This window comes from Phocoena sinus, chromosome 10, assembly GCF_008692025.1.
Source record: "Phocoena sinus isolate mPhoSin1 chromosome 10, mPhoSin1.pri, whole genome shotgun sequence".
Taxonomy (NCBI): domain Eukaryota; kingdom Metazoa; phylum Chordata; class Mammalia; order Artiodactyla; family Phocoenidae; genus Phocoena; species Phocoena sinus.
Window position 1 is genome coordinate 7,590,482 of NC_045772.1, and position 20,184 is coordinate 7,610,665.

Consider the following 20,184-nt stretch of genomic DNA (forward strand, 5'->3'; position numbering starts at 1 on the left):
AGAACAAGCTGCTGGGTCTCAGTTCCAAAACCACTGAATGTTGTGACCTCCAAGGTTCCTTTCAGCTCTGGTTCTGTCTCTGACGCTCCAGGTTGGATGCAGTAAGAATTTGGTTCCTGCACCACAGCTGATTTCTATGTAGTCTTTCCCCGCTTTCTAAAATTCCATTTTGCACAAACAGCAAATACTTCAGGACGCCCTCTAGCCTCTCCTCTTCCCAAAAGCCCCAGCTTATCCTCCAATTACCCACTTTGCCACCCTAATAGTCCTCCCCAAACCATGTTCTTTTCCCAAATTAATTAAAAATTAATTTCAAGTTTTGAATACAAAAAACAGTATATGGCTCAAAGCTCAAAACTTTTGATAAAGGTATACTTGTTATTTTTGGCTGCGTTGGTTTTTTTTTCTGTTGCTGAGGCTTTCTCTAGTTGCGGCGAGCGGGGGCTGCTCTTCGTTGTGGCGCGTGGGCTTCTCATTGCAGTGGCTTCTCTTGTTGAGGAGCACGGGCTCTAGGCGCACGGGCTTCAGTAGTTGCAGCACAAGGACTCAGTAGCTGTGGCTCGTGGGTTTTAGAGCGCAGACTCAGTAGTTGCGTTGCACGGGCTTAGTTGCTCCGCGGCATGTGGGATCTTCCCGAACCAGGGCTCGAACCCCTGTCCCCTGCATTGGCAGGCGGATTCCTAACCAGTGTGCCACCAGGGAAGTCCCTGATAAAGGTATACTTCAGAAATGTCATTTCTGTCCGTGTCCCTCCTCCTCGTTCCCCTTCCTCATAACGGATTTAATTTCTTATTTATCCTTCCAGTGCCCTTTGCCTCTGTGAAACTGGGGGCCCTGGCAGTGGGGGACAGCAAAGGTGCGGAGGACCTGGCACACAGGCTGTCTTAAGTTGACCTGTGGCTCGCAGGCTGGGGCTGAGGCTGGGCCAGTGCATTAACCATTCCTTGGCCCCAAAACACTTTTGTGTTCGAGACTGGCTTACCCCAAAGGTGGAGCGGGCAGGCGCCCACAGAGCACGATTTCAGAGGCAACAGGAGGTCCCCAATGTGTCTCAAATACACCCACCTGCCGCATGACATTTCACTCTCGATTTGTTCCTGTCAGACCCCTTCCAACGTATGAATGTACGAAGGCTCTAAGACTCTGACTGATTGCTCACTGCATACCTGGCACCAGCCTAGACCTTGTAAGGAATTCAAAGCTAAATAACAGACCTGGCCAGGCAAGTCCCTCGCCTCAGGGAATTTTCATGCCACTGAAAGTCAGCCCACGTGGCACCCCGCACTCTGCAGCTAGGGTGTCCAGCTGGCAGCATCACCTATGGCTCATACAGGGGCCACATCAGCAGGACGCTGGGTCAAGCGGCTGGGGAGGGCAGAGATAGGGAGAGGGGCGGCCACAAACAAGCCTGGAGACATCCGGAGGGGCCCGCATGGCAGGCATGTTGGGATTGCCTGTACTCCTTGGGTTTCCTGCCTCAGAGGTCTAATGTCTGCTGTAGATGGCTCCCCTGGTGGGGGCTATATGCGGATGCAGTTTCCGGCAGAGGCCTCTGGGGCTTTCTCTAGAGAGATGCAGAGCTGCCCCCATCTCCACCTCTGCCTGTCACCCCACCTTTCAGAAGCAGCTTCCTCAGAGGCAGAGAGGAGGAGCTGCGGCGCCACGGGAGTGGTGGTGCTCATGGCAGCCCCTAATCACAGGACCAAAGACCAGAAATGGGCCCACATTCAATAACTGCGGGCTGCTCAAGCCAACCTGGCACCTTGATGAATGAAGCCATTGACCGTAAGTATCTAGGATACACCGGGGCGTGGAGATGCACGTGTGAAATACACTTGAGAGAAAAGGAAAGGTGCAGAACAGTAAGTACACATGGCTTACAATGATCCAACAATCTTCTTAAGGCTCAAATCCAGGTTCACCTCCTCCAGGAAGCCCTCCCCAGCTCCCCAGCTGGGATGAGTTGCCTTCTGATGGCACCTGGCATCTCCCACCACCGTGCCTGTCACATCATCCTACACTCTTCCATGCAGAGCCATCTCCCCTGGCAGACTGGATTCAAGGAAGGCCACGTTTTGTCTGTGATCTTGTATCCCCAGGATCTGATATGGGGTAAGTGCTCAGTTAGTGCTTACCAGCCTGAGCTAAAAGAGAACTAGAAGAGAATTTAGGGGAATTTATGAGAATGTAAGAATTTAGTCCACTAGGTCCACTTGAAGTACCGCTTATCTTTTTCTTCGATTTTCTAAGTTTAAGGGAGGTCCTGACGCAGGTTTACAATCTCTTCAGCCTGAGGATGGGTCTGCATTTTCTTCTGGGAGCTGGGCCTTGCCATGCCCCTCTGGTTTTTCACGGTGCAGCCAGGGTTGCTAAGAACCCTGGAACGTCAGCGCTGAAGGGACCTTGCCGATCACCCAGTTCCCAGTGTTCTGGATCTTTTTTTGTCTCCTTTCTGAGGGTCCTTGGAACCTTCACTGAACCTCTGTGGGCCAAGATGTGGACACCAAATGTACAGGTTGCTATGGAGACAGACTTGCTGCATCTATCATGCCTGGCGCACAGAAGGTGCTCAATCAAGTCAGCTGCTCCTGTTACTAATCTGGTCATTTATCAAGTATTTGAGCCCCTACCGCCTAGCCGGCCCAAATGATTCCCTGTCCCGAGAGAATTCACAGGCCTTGGACCTCTGTTCCTGGGGTCACTGCGTACTGTAGTATGAAGTTGTCTGGCGAGAGCTTACTCTTAAACGTGTGCAGCACCTCCCATCAGGACCCCCTCCATCACTGTCACCGCACACGATCCAAGAGACTAGAAAAGGTGCCTCCAGGGACTTCCCTGGTGGTCCAGCGGTTAAGACTCTGGGCTTCCACAGCAGGGGGCGCGGGTTTGATCCCTGGTTGGGGAACTAAGATCCCACATGCCACGTGGCCAAAAAAAAAAAAAAAAAAAAGTGTCTCTAGCAGATACAAGTGTCCCTGATTGAAAATCCCTGATCTAATATGCTCTCTTTTAAGGAGGAGGAAGCTGGGCCCATGTGACTTGGATCTCCCTCAGGCCCAGAGGAGTCCAGGTTGCAGTTGGGATCAAATTCCAAAGCATGTCATAGCCCCCTACCTTTCTGGAAAAGCCATACCCAGAAAGGGCACAGAGACAGCCCTCTGGAACCCAGGACAGTGCACACAGTAAAAGCAGGTAAGTGTGGGTACAGGTGGAAAGCCCCACACAGAAGGCCATGAGCCCCCTGACCACCGGACAAGCACAACTTGTCCCCGCCAGTGAGGCACTGCGTGAGCCGGGGTCAGCTGGGCTGCCCTGTTTACACAAGGACACAGACCTTCTGCCCCTCACCCCTCGGAATGTCTGACTTGGGGCGTGCCCTGCGCCAGCCAGCTCTGCCCCATGAGTAAAGAGGGGCCCAGGTCCCCGGGCACAAGTGCCAGGAAGCAAGGAACAGGAGTAACACCTCAGGGACAGAGGTCAAAGTGCACACGTTTATTTTCTAGAACAAAGGCTAAAAGAAGGAAGTTTCTTTCATTTTATTTTAAGAAGGACAAAAATTGTTATTAAAACATCTACATTATTATCAAGATACTAGACCTTATGGATATTTAATATTAAAGTGTGGTATTCTTAAATTTTTTAATACACAGACATTTTTAAAGGACCATTAAATTTATCACTGCCCAGCTGAGAAACGCAGCATCCCTCTTTGCCCCATCAAGGGTGCCTGTCCCCCCTCACCATATTTGCCGTGATGTCTTGTCCCTGCCTGCCGCCGGGGGGCACAGGCCCGATCTGAGCCTCTCCGAGTCACAAGTGAAATAATCACACGCATCATTCGAAGTGTGCTGTGCCACGCCTCTACTTCCTACTCCCCGCCTGCCCCTCGCTTTCTTCCAAGCCTGCGGGGGATCCAGCTCTGGCCAAGCCAGGGAGCACCACATCCCAAGGCCCCTGCAGGGATAACAGGATGGAGAAGAAAAATCTGGATTCTAATCCTGTTCTTTTGGGTGGGAGACAAACACCAATCCTTTTCCTTCCCCGAGCACTCATGCTCTCTCCCCACTAGGCTGGGGTGGTCTGGACGCCATCAGGCGGAGCTGGGCCCAGGCAGGGGCCGCTTCTGCCCCCGCTACCCATATCACCTCTGACCCCTCGCTCCAGTCCCTCAGTCCTTGCAAATGGCATGATGACCCTGAAAGTCCCTCCTCATTATGCCAGGATGGCTGCATTTTCCGGCCAAATTCTTTATCTTTAGCCCTCATTAGAAGTGATTCCTTGGATACCACACACATATGTAATATTATATAGAGCGATATATTTAATACCTGTGTATATATGCATCACGGGGGCGACATATATACACACTAAAAACAAGGCTGGTGACGACAGACTGCAACAGCACGGATCAGGGAAAACAAGTGTCATCAACATTCACGGCCACAGGCCCCACCTTGGGTCTCTCCTCCCCTCCAGCCACACCACCAGCACCCAAACTCCGCAGTGCTGGCCTGCTGAGGGAAGGGGCAGGGAGAGGAAAGGATGCATGCCACAATTATCAGGGAAAGGTTGGGCAGTGGCAGCGAGAAGAACAGGGTTCTCTGCGGCCCAGGGTGCCCGCCATCATCTCAACGCACACTCGAAATGCTTGTTTAAGGAGAAATAAAGGGTATTCCATTCTCTCTGTCTCACCCTCCCACCAACTCCAGCCTCAGTCCCCAGCTCCTTCCGGGGGGCCCCACCCCTTGTGCCAATGGTGTGGGGCGTTCTGGAATGTCTAGGGAACCAGGGGAGGCTGGGTCTGCCCACAAGGGGTGGGATGGAGAGGAGGGGGTGCACGCAGACACGTCAGACGAGAGGGATGGGAGAGGGCTTGGGGGGGGCAGGGGTTGGGGGTCAACTGGGGTCCCAGGCAGCTGGCAGGGTCGGGACCAGGGAGGGGCTGGGATGGATGGTCCTAATTGTATGTCTGGGTCTAGGGGAGAAAGGGAAAGGACTCTTCTGAGTCCCCAAGAAAGAGGGGCTGTGTCCGATCCTGGAGTAGCCCATGCTGCCCACGGTTAAGTCTCCCTTCTCTCCATGTCCCCTGACCGCCCACCCTCCCAATCCCCCCAGTACCTCGTGCAGAACCTGAGCCCACGGGTGCCCTGCCAGGTACCACCTCTCCGGGAGCAGCCATGGGGAAGTGACCTTTGCTGCTATACTCCTTAGGACCATCCTCAGAGGGGACTGTCCCTCTACAGGGCGCTGACACAACCAACCCCTGGGCGGTGCTGCCGGGATTCCAGCGGATTCAGAGACTGTCACATCCCTGCCAAGAGCCTGGAGGCTCCAGCTGATAACTGGCCCTGAGTCTTGTGACCGCAGTCTGCATTCCAGCTCTACCGTGCGGTGGGCTGGAGATGCTGGGTAGAGAACTCCTTCCTTCTAGGCCTGTTTTTCTATCTGCAAAATGGGGGTCTGGGCTGGGTCATCTCTGAAGCCTCTGACGACCTACAATCTACATTCAGCGGCCCACAAAGGAGAGGGGCTGGGCTGGTGGCCTCACCAGAGAGCCACGCTCCTTGGTCAGGCTCCAGAGATCATGTAGCCCAGCCCCTCCCACTCTTCCAACCAGAGGGGAAACTGAGGTCCCAGAGGGTAAGTGACTTGTACAGTATCCCCAGTCCAACCTGGGGCTGCATTTTAAAGCTGGGTGGGGCCTCCTGCCCTCTGTTCTATCCTGATCTGCCCCCAGGGGAGGTGGGGAGGGGTGAAGGTGGCGCAGGGGGAAGGACCCTTCTGCTGCAGATTCAAGTGGGGACCCCACGCTCCCCAGCCCTGAGCGCTGGGCCCCCTTTAGGAGTAGACGGAAGTTAAAGCTGTAGGCTGAAGCTGGAGGGGTCAACCAGGCCCCTCCCTCCGCAACCAGGAGAGCCGGGGTTGGGGAGGGGAGGACCTGCCCAGGGCTTCAGCAGGATGAGGACCCTGGGACCGAGTGGGGCTGCAGCTCGTGCACCTGGGTATGCACTGGGGCAGTGGGGGCAGAGAGGATGGCTGGGGGCCCCAGACCCAGCCCTGGCCTGCCCCGGCCCTCCTATCAGGCGCTCCGTGCCCACCCCTGCCCCCGATCCTAGGACTTCACCCACGGCCAGGAGCTGGTCTACTCCCCAGTGACGGAGGCAGCAGCAGGGGCTTCTGGGGCGGCACCAGTGGCATTCCCGTCCTCCTGCAGCAGGAAGTTGTATTTGCCGAAGTCGTCATCCCGTGGGCACAGAAGCATGTCCTTGCGGGCCTTGGCCAGCTTCTGCTTCAGCACCTCGCGCCGGTCCAGCCACTCGTTGAGCTCCTCCTGCCCGTGAGCGCAGCGGCACTTGTCCCCGTCCGGGCAGGCCTTGCCCTTCTGGAGCCTGTGGGTGGCAGGAGGCTCACTGCCCGAGCCCTGTGCCCTTTCCTCCACGGGCTGCCGGACCTGGGGCCGGCCACTCCGCCTCCCCCGACAAGCCTCTCCCCATGCAGCATCAGCCCCGGGGAAAGCGGGCGTGGCCTGGCGACGGGTCCCCACCTCCAACGCCACTCCGCCCCACTCCCGGGTCCTCACACCCAGGAGCAGCTGTCTTTCTGGACATCCCCACCCCGCCTTATGCCACCTCCAGGCCAAGTGGAGCCAGAGCTGGCCGTGGCCTCCGCCTTTTCAGGCCGCCCCACAGCCCGCCCAGCCCTGCCCTCCCGGGGGCACCTTTCGCAGAGCCGGAACTCGCCCATGGGGAAGCGGTAGGCCCAGCCACTAGCGTCGCTGTCAGACGTGAAGACCTTCTCCTTGTGCTTCTCAGACTGGATGTGCTGCTGCCACTGCTTCTTGCTGTTGCTGTTCTTGCCGCAGAGCCAGCAGTGGTAACCCATCTGGGGACACAGCCACCGTGGGCGCCCGCTCCTCACACCTGTGCCGGGACCACTTCCCCCAGGGAGGCTGAGCCCCTCCGCACAGCTGCTCCGGGTCAGGCTCGGACCAGGGCCCCCAGGGGATGGGGTGTTACCATGATGTCGGCGTAGTCCGTGGGCATCTGGATCTGCTTCTCCCCCTCCCGAGAACTGATGGGCGTCCCTTCCCCCGGCTTCCCTGGGTTGTGCTTCTTCAGCCACATGTCATAGGTCTGTTGCATGTCCAGGACTGATGGGCAATAGGGGATGCAGGGCCTGGTGAGAGGGGATTCTCCCTCTACTCTGTCCCTCGACCCCTATGGGACCCCTGCTGCTGGGCTGCCCGGTCAACTGGAGACCCAGAGAGGGCTCAGCCCGGTGCAGCCGGAGTGGGGCCCGCGTGGCCAAGCGAGGCTCAGCAGGTGCGCTTGGGCCTGCCGACGAGGGGGGTGTCCGGGTCAGCCCCGCCCTGCCCACTCACTCTTGTTCTCCTTCATGAACGTCCACATGTCCCTCTCCTCCGGGCTGTGCGCGAAGGAGCAGTTCCCCACGTACTGGCACTTGCGGCCGTTCTGCGCATGGATGCAGAGCTGCAGGGCAGGCATGGGGAGACCCTGCTGAGTCTCGCCGGACTGTGTCACTGCCCCGCCAGCGGGCAAGCCCTCCTGGGGCCCCACGGCCCCATATCCGAGGTCCCGCTGCCACCCTGCACCCCACCCCGGCGCTCACATCGTATTGCTGTGGGAAGTTGCGAATGGACGGCAGCGGCCTCACCGACACCCACTTCCTCTTGGCCTTGGACATCACCAGGAGGACCCGCCGCTCCTTGGTCCAGCTGCAGGATAGAGCGGGCTGTGTGACCTCCACAGAGAGCCTGGCTTCCTCGCCTGCGGTGCTTAGGTGGTCCCCACCCTGCCCGTGCCCCCGCCCGGCACCTGGCTCACCAGTGCCGGGCCTTGGCGCTGCAGTACTTGAGGTCCTTGTCAGGCTCCACCACCTGCCCGTTCCTCCAGCACTGGCCACACACAAACTTCATCTGCAGGTCAAAGGTGCTAGGCCCATGGGTCCGCGGGGCACCCTGCGGAGGAGACGCACTGATGAAGCCACAGGCACCAGGCTGAGGCCCCGGGGTCTGATATACAGGTGGCCTCCGGGAGCATCAGGGCCACCTGGAGCCTTGTGGGCTGGTCCACTACCACTTGGTGGTGGGAAGTGACCCCCTAACTCCAGGCCCATGGCCTCTCAGGGTGGGAGCCAGGCCTTGGATTCCAGATGGAGTGCTCTCTGCCGTAACTGGCTATTTCCCACGGGCCCGCTTGCTGGAGCTGCTGGCGTGTCCCTGGGCACAGCATTCGACCTCACATCTCCCTGCTTTTGCACATGCTGTTCCCTCTGCCTGGAATGCCCTTCTCCATTCTTCATCAGGCTTGTTCTGAAAACTTTCAAAACCCAGCTCAAGCACTACCTCCTTCAGGAGGCTTTCCCTGAAGCTCTCCTAGGTGGCAGCTGCCCATCCTATGGGCCCCCATAGTACCTGAATTACCTCATGTTGACTGACTCATCTAGTTATGAGGGCCAGGCCTGGTGGAGAGCAGAGCCTAGAAGGTGGGATGCACCCGCAGAGAGTGGGGATGGAGGAGGCTGCCTCAGGTGGTGGGACAGACATCTGGGCACCAGCCCTGGACTCTCAAAGACCCCACCATGTTCACTCCCCGTCCTCTGCCTCAGCCCTTCCCCTGCAGGCAGGAGGGCCTGCTCTTCTGCACCCCTGCCTGGGAAAGGGTGGGGGGGTGAGAGGCAGAAAAAGTGCCCACCCAGCCTTGTCTCCTGCCACCTGCAACCCCCTCGCCCAGCTGTGCTGGCCACCCTGCTGTCCCTCCTGCTAGCTAGAGCCTTCCCATCCTCCCTGGAGCCTCAGATGGGGAGTCACCCCTCCGCTCTTCCTCCTCTGACACAGGAGTACCTGTGTCCTCGGCACTGCCTAGCCCAGGGCCTCCCCTGAGCAGCAGGGGGCTCTCACTTTGTTGGGTGCCGATTGACCCCTGGCTGGGAGACTTGCGGCCTGGCTCAGCCCCAGGATAATACATATCCAGACAACAAAGTAAAATCCTGCCTCTGTAACTGGGACACGGTCTGGCTAAAGCAGACAGGAGGCTTATCCGTGTCACTATAGACTTCTAGATGTTCCACTGATTCTCACAGAAGCGTAAGAAGGCCCATTTCACGGATGAGGTAAGTGGGGTCCGGAGGGGTGCTGTGGTTTAGCCACTGCTCTAGGGAACAGCCATGCCGGCCCACTGAGCTTCCTTTTCACAACTGCACAGACTCGACAGCCCTGGGGGCGGTAGGGGTCATTCTCATTTGACTGAGCAGAAGCAGAGGCTCAGAGAGGTTACTAACCCCGCCACGGGTAAGTGGCCCGAGGATAGGGACCTGGTGCGAGGCAGGGGCTCATGCTTTTCTGTAGGACGGCACAGCTGCACCACGGGCACCAGGCATGAGCAGCTTCTACCCTGGCATCCTGTCCTTGGCCTCACACTGCCACTGGCCCCACCCTCTGATGGCAAGCAAGCAAGATGCCTCATGCCTGGGCCACAGCCAGGTCCGGCACAGAAGCCCCATTCCTGAGCCAGGCCTGAGAGTGGCATCTTGGGTGGGCAGGATGCAGGGGGGTCAGGGGGATAGGAGGTGGTGAAGACTCAGTGTTCTCTTTACCAGATGACGCTGCAGGTCCAGCCTGAGCCCCGCACTGCTTCCCAGCCAGGCTCCTGGCCAGGAGCAAAAATAAACCATGTGGCGGTTGGGGAAGAGGACCGAACAGGAGAGGGGCAGAGGACAGGAGCAACTAGGAAGAGGGGAGAGGAAGAAAAAGGACCAGGAACGAGGGGGTAGGGAGACGGGGGGAAGGCCAGGGGGGCCGGGCAGCCCTGTCTGCCAGACTGGCCCAGGCCTACCCCACCGGCCAGCCTGCGCTGCTCCCTGGCTCACTGCCACACCCAGGCAGGCCTCACGAGGGACCAGAGGCCCAGGCTTCTCCCAAGGTGACCAGTGCGTGGGCCTGGCATGGTGAGGGAGTCATCCCTCGTGTGTGGATGGTGAGAGGCCTCACCTCACATTCACTGTCTCCTGGGCCCTGATCCCCATTTCATATGAGGAACCCTAGGGGTGACGGGGATGGTGCAGGTGGGGAGGGAGCTGAGCGAGCTCTAGAGAAGCTGTCAGAGAACCCGGGACCTACTCCGCTCCGTGCGCCCCGGGCAAGTCTCTAGCGTGTTCTGAGCCTCAGTCTTCCTGCCTGCAAACACTACTGCGCCCCAGCTCACGTCCTCAGGACCAGGGTGAGGATCCAGAGGGGTGGGAGGTGAAACAAGCAGTGGTGGAAAAGGCTGAGGAATACCAGGACATTTACATGGTCTCCAAGGACCTCCCTGGAAGATATTCATTAATTACAAAGGAGGAAAGGGTAACTTCATAGTAGAGAAAACTTTACTGTGGAGGCATCTTTAATCAAGTTACCAAGGTATTGCTGGTGAAGGGACAGATGGAGATGACGTGCCTGCCCGATCAGACAATCCCAAAGGGATGGGCCTTTTACAAAACAACTGCCTCTTCAAAAATGCCAATGTCACTAAAGACAAAGAAAGACTGAGGAACTGCTCTAGACTAAAGGCGATTAAAGACACTACAAATGAATGCAGTGTGTTGCTGGGATTTGGGGAGGATTCACAAAATCTGAATAACAGCACATCATGATTCGGATAAGTCCACCAATGTGAATTTTGTGATGTTGATAACTGTACTGTGGTTATTATGTAAGAAAGTGTCCTTATATTTACTTACTTACTGATTTATTTTTTGGCCATGTGGGATCTTTGTTCCCCGACCGGGGATCGAACCTGCGCACCCTGCATTGGAAGCGTGGTGTCTTAACCACTGGACGGTCAGGGAAGTCCTTATATTTACACTAAAGTTTTTAGGAGTAATGGGGCATCATGTCTACAACTTACTCCCTAGTGGTTCAGAAAAGTATATTTCTGTAAATAAATGTGTATGTGTGTACGTACACACGCATACACACAGGACAAAGTGAGTGTGGAAAGTAGTAAAATGTTAACATCCGGGGAATCCAGAAAAAGGTATACACAAATTCTTCATACTCTCCTTACAATTTCCTGGTAAATAAATTATGTCCAGGTAAAGGGATGGGGGATGGCCCTCGTGGGGGCTGACCTCACCCCCAAGGCCAGCCCGGGGTCTTACCAAGCTGCTGCTGGCCTTCCCTGTGTGTGCCTCCATCTGCTGCCAGTATTTCTTGGATTCCTGGACGATGTCTTCGTGGGTCATGCCTGGTGAGGGGGGAGCAGACACAGCATCCCTGGAGCTCAGTGAGGAGAAAGGCAGGGGGTCTGCAAGGTGCTGGTACCACCCCAGGCCCAGAGAGGAGCCCCACTTCCCAGTTAGGCCGTGGAAAGATGAGGGGAACAGGGAAACCACTCATCCTGTCTGGGCCTGTTGGTTCATCTGCAGTTGGGAACAGACAGAGGCCTGCTCCAGGCTCACACAGAGAATAAAATGCAGGAGCAAGATGTGGGCTCGGCAGCATGGCAGGGGCCTCTCCGCACCCACGCCCGTGGCCCTGTCCCTCGGGCCAGGTGCTCAGCCCCCTCCCTTGGCCTCCGCCTCCCTCAGCGGGGCCTCAAGCCTGAGCCCTGCTTGGCAGCCTCTAACGTGCTGGTTCTTAAGGCTCTGTGCCTGGCCCGGCCCGGCTCCCCAGATCACCGAGGGGCCAGGGCCCTTCACTGCCAGTCGGCAAAGGGCAAATACCCAAACCTTGTGGCCCAGACCCTCCCAATGTGACTGTGGACACTGCGCCCACCTCCGAGGGGCAGCTCACAGCCTCTTCCATGAGGCCCACCCTCCTCCCAACCCCTTACGGCCTTCTAGTCCCTCTTCCAGAGCTGATTTAGTTTTCTACCTGGCCCTATGGTTGCTGCTCCCCCAAGGCCACTCGCCATCAGGGGCTTACTCTGGGCCAGGCATGTGCTTGACACCCATCTTCTTGCTGATGGATGTACCTCTAGCCCAGGGCTCTCCCATGACCTTGCAGACCCCCACACGTGGCTGCCTGCTCAACCTCTCCACTTGAAGTCCAACAGGCAGCTCAGACTCCCCACGCCCCACTCGAGCCCTGATGTGATCCCAACCTGTTCCTCCTGAAGCCTCCCCTCCTCAGAACACGGTAACCCCACTGGGGTCGACCTGATGCCGTCCTTCGTCTCATACTTCATATCTGGTCCATCAGCTCCCGTTGGCTCCACCATCAAAACACACCCAGAATCTCATCACTTCTACCACTTCCACCCGCTGCCACCCTGGCTTGAGCCACACCCTCCCAGGTCTCCCTCCATCTGCCCTTGGCCCCTCAGTTCTCCACGCAGCAGCCAGAGCAACTTCTTAAAGACACCGAGCAGGCCATACAACTCTACCTACTCAAACCCCTACCCCCAAACCCTGCACACCGTATTTATTTATTTTTTTGCGGTACGCGGGCCTCTCACTGTTGTGGCCTCTCCCGTTGCGGAGCATAGGCTCCAGATGTGCAGGCTCAGCGGCCATGGCTCACGGGCCCAGCTGCTCCGCGGCATGTGGGATCTTCCCGGACCGGGGCACGAACCCGTGTCCCCTGCATCGGCAGGCGGACTCTCAACCACTGCGCCACCAGGGAAGCCCTGCACACCGCATTTAGAACAACCCCAACTATTTCTGTGTACCATCTAGAGGTTTTTTCACGCTTGGGTCCCTGCCAACCTCTTAGGCCTCATCTCCAACACGCCCCCCCCCCCCCCAGGGGCAAGCTGCTCTGCCCTCACATCCCCACATACAGAAGGACATCCTTCCTTCTGTACCAAGCTTGCTCCTGCCTCAGGGCCTCCAGCCTTGCTGTTCCCTCTGCCTGGAATGCTCTCCCTGCCCTTCCTTGCTCAAATGTCACCTCCTCTGAGAGGCCTTCCCAGACTATCTTATCCCAAATGCCCCCACCCCGAGTCCCTCTCCATCCTATTGCTTGCTTTACTTTCCTCACACAACTGACGCACATCTGAAATTCTATCACCCTATTTCATCAGCTCGAAGAAGACAACGATTGTTAAGACGCGCCATTATTTTATGTTCCACACACACACAACAATGCCGCTAGGCAGACGATGACAGGCGGTGGGGGACAGTGTGCACCCCGGAGCAGATGGACGTAGGGCCTGGTACCTCCCCGTCAGACTGTCTGCCTTGCCCTCGCGTACACACACCAGGGCCCCGACTCATTTTTGCTCAAGCCCCTGACAGCGCAGGTGCTCAGGGAGTCCCATTAGGTGAGCGAGAAAACGAGCGGCTTTCCACCTCCTCATTCCTGAGGCCGAGCTGACATCATCCCCTCACAGAGGACCAGTGGAGGCTCAGTGAGGGGCCGCTGATGACCAGATCCCCCAGGTGGCCCGCGGGGCTCTGCCTCCCTGCCCTTCTCCCCGCGTGTCCCCCTGGCAGTGCCACACAGGGAGAAATCCAGGGTCTTCTGGGCCTGCAAGCTCCCTGATGCAGAGCCTGCGCATCCTGTGACGTCCAGGAAGCACTGGCTCCTCTGCAGCCCCACAGCCCGGCACCGCCCTCCTCTGAACTGTGCAGCCCCTCGCCCTCACCTGAATACTGCTGCAGCAGCCAGACTTTGAGCTCTATGAAGCTGTGGGCGAAGTGGCAGCTGTCCTCCCGCAGGCAGCCGTAGCGCACCTCGTGGCGGCACACGTCGAACTGGAAGTGCTCCTGGAACTGGCGGACCTTGGAGTACTTGAGGGAGGTGGAGCGGACGATGTGCACCAGGCACCTGGCGGGCAGGATGGGGGGCGCACAATGCAGTCCGCATCCCGCCCATTCCCGGTCGGGGCCCCCTCCCCAGGGTCAGTGCCGTTCACCCACGGGAGGGGCTCCTCCGTGGGTGCCTCCCGCCTATTAACTGCTGGCACAGGAGGGAAGAGGTGGGGGTCCTATGCTCAGGCAGTTCTGGTTTGGGCCTCAGCTGTGTGCCCCTCTCCCGGCCTTGACCTGCGGACAGCTCAAAGCCACAGCTGCCAGCAGGAGGAGGGCACCAGACCCCACCTGCTGCGAGGCTGGGAGAAGGGGGCATCTCTCTCAGGTTCCCCAGCTCGATGCTCCAGAGCTGGTCCTGCACCCGGAGGAGTAATAATCGAGTATCTCCTCTGGCCTGGGAATTTTAATTACCTTCATAGCAACCCTAGGAGACTGGGATCATCATTCACTTTACGGATGAGGAAACCAAGGGTCACAGTGGCCAGAGGACGTAAAACAGACCATTGTCCAAGCTGGGATTTGGACCCAACTCTGTCTGACCTCAGGGCCTGGGCTCCATCAGCCATGCTGGGGCACAGCCAAGAGGAGTCAGAGGGAGCGCAGGTGGGTGCCGGAGCCCACCCAGCCCCTCCCACTCCCTGTCCAACGCCCATGCTGGGACAGTGGAGGGTGCTGGATGGGAGTCAGGGATGTGGCCCCCACCTGCCGGCTGAGTAAGCTGCTTCCAAGCCTCAGTTTTCTCATCTGTTCATCAGAGACACTCCTCCCCACAGGACTGCCAAGATCATTAAAATACCCAAGAGAACGCTTGGAATATAGAAAATGCTCAATAAATGTGGTTCTGTCCTTTCCAGGTGGATGCTGGACCTGAGTCCCAAATCCTACCCCTTGCCTTGACATCCTAGGCCCACCCTCTGCTCCCCAGGCATCCAAGCTGCCCCAGGGGGACTCTCCACCCGCCCCACCCCAGGCCTGGCCATGGGTCCGGCTGTGGGTCCCACTCACTTGTTGTTATAGAAGCTATGCTTGGCAGCCAGGTTGGAGCAGACAGACGGAGAGTCCTTGGTGCCTTTGCTGATGATCCGGGGTTTACTGTCAAAGCAGATCTGCCCAGGGAGGGGGTGGGGTGGGCTGGGATGCAGCATGGCCACCCAGGAGGGACAGACTGGGTCCCTGCAAGCCCTGCCCTGAGTCAGGGGAGTGAGGAAGGGAATTCCAGGATCTGTGGTCCCCACCTCTCTGATCCCACCACTGCAAACGCCTGGGGCAGGGGTTACTCCATATCTCTGAGTCTCAGTTTCCTCAACTGTAACCTGGGGGAAACCACACCTGCTCTGTCCCACATCTTCACTGTGAAGCTGGAAAAAGATCTAATAGAACTTCAGGTCCTTTGTAAAGTATATGCAGCCACCAGGCTGTGGGCTGTGATCCCCTAAAGGGAGAGGGCAGCCCACCTGCTCTAAGAGTTGGAGGGAAGGGCCGGCTGTGTGATGGATGGGGGCTGGCCGAGCAGCACCGAACCCTGCCAGCAACCTGGACCCAGCACCCTCCCTTCACGGAGATGGACCTGACACCGTCCCTGCCCTCATCACACCACGCCTGGGTGGGGAGGCAGGGGGCCAGCAGCGTCTTCCGTGACAGCTTTGGAGAGGAAATGAACAGCTTGGTGGAGCTGCTGGGATCAGAGCTGAGCCTCAGAGGGTCCAAGACGTAGACACACGGCGAGGGCACCCCACGGAGAGGGCACAGCGTGGACACAGGCAGGGAAGTGGACAGAAAGGTGCAGTGGGCATTGAAGCCAGCACAGCTGGACGAGGGGGCATGGGGTGGGTTGGGATGAGTTCCTAGAGCACCTGAGTCTGGCCTACGATGGCAGGAAGCAAAGAGCAGATGTGGTTACTTCTCTTTCTGGCCTCAGTTTCCAGCTCCGAACAATGAGGGGACTGGATAGGATCTGGGCTCTAGCGCGATGGGAGCGTATGGGTCTAACTTTCTGAAACTCCCAGGACCTGTGGATTCTAAGGTCAGGCCTCCAAAACCCGCGGGTCCCAGGGCCGACAGTCCACAGTGGAGCCCGCGGGAGCCCCTCCCCAGCCCTATCTGTGAATCAACCGTGGAGGGGCCAGTACCTCACAGAGGAACGTGAAGATGCCCTGGTGCTCCTTGAGGAGCTTGGCGATGGTGAGGCTGCCGCGCTTGACGCCCCCCAACGGGTCGAAGAGCAGGTCGCGGTTGAGGGTGCCCTTCCGCTCCTCCGTCCACACGTCGATCTCCTCCTGATGGTAGGCGAAGGTGCAGTTATCCCCGTACTTACAGTCCTGCTTGTTAATCATGTCTGCAAAGAGGCAACAGGACACACGTTCCGCCAGGCGGGATGGCAGCCCACAGCACCCCCGGTGGGGCCTGCGGAGCAGGAAGGCTTGGCGGGGGTGGAGCGGCGGAGCTCAGGGAGAGCGCTTCCCAGGCCAGGCCCTTCTTTGTTCTACACTTGGGTGTGGGGGCCAGATCTGCACCTTCCCGTGCAAAGCATGGCGGTCGCCACGGCTCCACCACCCCACAAGGCTGCCTGGTATGGGTCAGGCAAGGCGACAGGTGGGAAAAGGGCTTTGTAGACATACACAAGCCATTTTATCTTTATTATTCTGCACCAGGAAAATATACCACTGGTTCAGGAAGGCATGGGCCTTGGGGTCCAGCAGACTTGGGCTGGAATCCCGTTATTCCTGAGCCTTAGCTGTCTGTCCATAAACAGGGAACACGGTTGTTGTGTGGATTAAGTGAAACAATAAATAAAACTCCCGGGGGCCAGGGAGCAGGGAAGGCAAGCAGGTTTATAATCCAGAGACCCGCCATTTCCTGGGGGTGGGAACTGTTTTTCTTTCTTTTTCTCCCTCCCTCACCCTCTTTCTAAGTCCGCCCCATTCCAGCCCCCTGCCAAGCTTGCAGGCACACGAAGATGAGCAGGCCGGATGGCCAGGTGACCTCACAGACTGCTCTGCACTGCGACCAGCTCCACACCCAGTGGGGAGGCCTGCAGGGAAGGGCTTCCCAAGATCCAGGTGCTGCTTGAAGGAGGAGCAGAGGATGACCAAGTTCAAAGGGCACAGCATGTGCAAAGGAGTCAGGGTTCAGCGTATCTGGGGAATGCTTAGGGCAGACGGGGACTTGTAGGCCTCGTAGAATTGGGACTCCATCCACGCTGGCCAGGGCATGGCTGGCGGGGGCCTGCGAGCTCAGAAATGACAAGTCTTTAAGATCCACCTGGGCAGACAAAGAGCTGATCCAGGAAGCCTGGGTGGGCTACTGCCACGGGCTGGGTCGGGGGACAAAGGCGGAGCCTGGAACAGACTCCCAAAGTCTCCTTCCTCACCCAGAGCTGTCATGAGGATGTGTGATGGTGGGTACAGAAGGGCGACACTATGAAACACTTAACAATATCAAGACTGTTTATGTCCTGCTGTGCAGACTGCACCGAGATGCTTGGTTTGAGAGTAGAAGAAAGCAAATGAGGTACCTGCCAAATGTCCACTAAATGTCAACCAAATGACATGAGCCAGAAGTGAGGAAAATGACAACAACCTATTAAATTTTAAAAGCTAGTGTTTATCAAGCCCTTACTGTGGGCCAGTCCCCAGTGATTTACATGGATTCTCTCTCCATATCCTTCCAACAGCCCTTTGGGACCCTGCAGTGTAACAGAAACTAGCTCTCCGTGAACCACCTGAGCCTTGCACCCGGGAGTGCATTCTGCTGGTGAAGCCCCAGCTTGAGCGTAACATCCAAACACTCCCACCTGTCTGTGGAGCTGGTCAGGGCAGGAGCTGCTCGATCTGAGATGGGAATCCCTCCTTCATGGACCACACCCGTCTGTCTACCTGTCTGCCCGTGATGAGAAGCAGAGCTGCGGCCGGGCGTGAGAAGCTGGGCCTGGGCCGTGCCACCTGCCCCTGCTGCAGCCCACCCACCTTTGCACAGGTAGTAGGAGCCCACGAAGCTGGTCTTGGTTGGCCGGGGCCGGATCCGCTTCCAGGTCTGGTCCTCGGAGCTCCGGAGGCGGCCGAGCAGGATGTCCCGCTTGCACTTGTGCTCAAGGCCCTCGCGGTAGGTGTAGTCGCCCGCCCTGGGGCCTGTGGGGGCAGGGAGGACAGGGACTGGTTCCGGAAGCAGAACTGAAGGGTGACAGCCAACGGGCCTGAGCAATGGGGACTGACTGCCCTGCTGCCTAAACGCCCGCCTCCTTCCCCTGGGCCTCCCGCCAGCTCCTGCCATCTCTTCCCTGCCATATGCTCCCTGGGGACAGGGGGCTTGGGCAGAGGGGAGCCCCTTTTCAGCACCCACCCCCTTTCCACCACCACCCTGCCTCTACAGTGAGCCTGACCACTTCAGTGTTTCTTTGGAACAAATGATGAAGACGGTGCCTGGCAGAGAGCAGGCTCTGTCCCTTTCTTTTCCTGCCCCGGAAAAGCACTGCCAGACTCGGCCTCCCTCCCCTGCTCCTTTGCCTCTTCCCTGGTGCTCTCGAATCTTCTGACCAAAGGCCTCCTCTCCCCAACAATGGGGCGGAGGGTGTCTCCCCAAAGAAACCAAGAGGACCAAGGTCCCTCGTGGGGACCCACGTGACGTGGCTGGGCCAGCACCAGGTGTGCAGCAGCTCTGCTTCCCCAGCACAGGGGGCAGCGAGCAGTGGGCGTGCAGATCGGGGAGGCTGGTGTGGTCTGTGCAAGGAAGAAACTTCCTCATGGGCATAGCCACCCAGCAAGACGGCGCTCTGCTGCCCACCACACGGGGCTGCGGGCTTTGGCAGGATGGCTCTGTCAGGGGTGACATGTGTGTGACATGCGTGACATGCGTGTCCTGTCAACGTCAGCACCTCTGAGAGGGAGAACTCTAGACTGGTAAGATCTGTAACCCTGAGATACCAAGAGAATATTCTAAAATGTCGGAACTATGGGATTCTGGCAAATGAAATACTGCGAGTCTTAGAGTCTAGAATTCTGAAATTCTGGGACTTCCCTGGTGGCGCAGTGGTTAAGAATCCGCCTGCCAATGCGGAGGACACAGGTTCGAGCCCTGGTCCGGGAGGATCCCACATGTCGCGAAGCAACTAAGCCCGTGCGCCACAACTACTGAGCCTGCGCTCTAGAGCCCGTGAGCCACAACTACTGAGCCCACAAGCCTACAGCCCGTGCTCTGCAACAAGAGAAGCCACCGCAATGAGAAGCCCACGCACCACAATGAAGAGTAGCCCCCGCTCTCTGCAACTAGATAAAGCCCGCGCACAGCAACAAAGACCCAACGCAGCCAAAAAAAAAATAAATTAGAAAAAAAAAAAAAAGATGATTCTAGAATTCTGAAATTCTAGGTGTGCTGAAAAGTGTCTACCAACACTGGGCATCTACTTTGAATTGCTCCTACAGTCTCCCTTGGATTTGAGGGCTGGAAGCCTAGGAAGTACATTTCCCAGACTCCTCTGCCCTCTGCGTTCTAGGCAAGGTTTGAATTCACCCAGCAAGAGGTGGACGGAGAGGATGTGGACAGAGGTGCAGGCGCCCTTCCTCGGCAGATGTGTTTTTGCAGCAGCCAGCTGGACCCTGCCTTCCTCAGCCTCTGGGCTGTGGGGCGGCCGTGATGCTGGCCAGCAATCTCAGCAGCCCCCTGGGCTCTGTGTGAAAGCGGCGGACCCTGGCTTCTGGGCTTCAGCTTGTGGAGAAGTAGCCCAAAGGCCCGGTGGAATCTCTGGGCTTCCACTCCTCTAGGCTTTCTGGCAGTTTTCAAAGTCCCTGCCTCCCACATGACATCCCTGTCTGCTCGGAGTAGCTGGTGGGGCTTCTGTCTTCCCATACTTATCTCTGACTGGTACACTTGGATTGTGTCATTCTGGGATTCTACCATTCTGGGATTCTACACTCCTGAGATTCCCGGCATCTCTGGGCAGAAGGGTGGAGTATGAAGGTGTGACCTTACCTGTTTTGGGGTAGCAGAGCTGGCACGCCTGCTTGAACTCGTGGGTGGCAGCCAAGGGGTTCTTGATGAGCAAGGCGGTGTTGGGCATGGAAGGCTCTGGCTGTGACAGGGGGAGGTTGGCCATTTGGGGTGCTGGACGATGGCCGGTGCCACCAGAACCAGCCTGGGCACCAGAGGCTGGGGGGCACTGTGACATCCCCCAATCCCACCCAAGAGCAGAACTGCAGCCCAGGACCCCTCTTCCTCCACCCTCCCAGCTGGGGAGCCCCTTGTAACATGATCCAAGAATCCAGCAGGATTAGATCAGCCTAGTGGCGATGCACGGGTGACAGCGACCTTGGCCCAGAACCTTTCCTTGAGTTAAAACCCAACATGAAAGTGGAGAAGCAGGAGTGGCCCTGATTGGGGCCTAAGCACAGGCCCTCCCCCACTCCCATCCTTTCTCCCAAGCCCCCAAGGCATCAA

At 57.7% G+C, this 20,184-nt stretch overlaps 1 protein-coding gene across 3 annotated transcripts in view; it reads right to left on the reverse strand.

Moving 5' to 3' along the window:
* Positions 1–3,471: 3,471 nt before the first annotated feature.
* ZC3H7B (zinc finger CCCH-type containing 7B) overlaps positions 3,472–20,184 on the reverse strand; it is a 53,787-nt gene continuing 37,074 nt past the window's right edge. For 2 of the 3 annotated variants that reach the window (XM_032645429.1, XM_032645427.1), the window contains exons 12-23: positions 19,720–19,819; positions 17,721–17,882; positions 15,885–16,090; positions 14,761–14,861; positions 13,590–13,771; positions 11,161–11,246; positions 7,845–7,978; positions 7,630–7,735; positions 7,382–7,490; positions 7,017–7,150; positions 6,719–6,882; positions 3,478–6,389 (exon numbers count right to left, since the gene is read on the reverse strand). In XM_032645429.1, coding sequence (XP_032501320.1) covers positions 6,143–6,389; positions 6,719–6,882; positions 7,017–7,150; positions 7,382–7,490; positions 7,630–7,735; positions 7,845–7,978; positions 11,161–11,246; positions 13,590–13,771; positions 14,761–14,861; positions 15,885–16,090; positions 17,721–17,882; positions 19,720–19,819 — 1,731 coding nt within the window. In that variant the 3' untranslated portion in view covers positions 3,478–6,142. Of the gene's footprint in view, positions 6,390–6,718; positions 6,883–7,016; positions 7,151–7,381; positions 7,491–7,629; positions 7,736–7,844; positions 7,979–11,160; positions 11,247–13,589; positions 13,772–14,760; positions 14,862–15,884; positions 16,091–17,720; positions 17,883–19,719; positions 19,820–20,184 lie in introns of all 3 variants that reach the window. The other variant, XM_032645428.1, reaches the window with a different exon arrangement.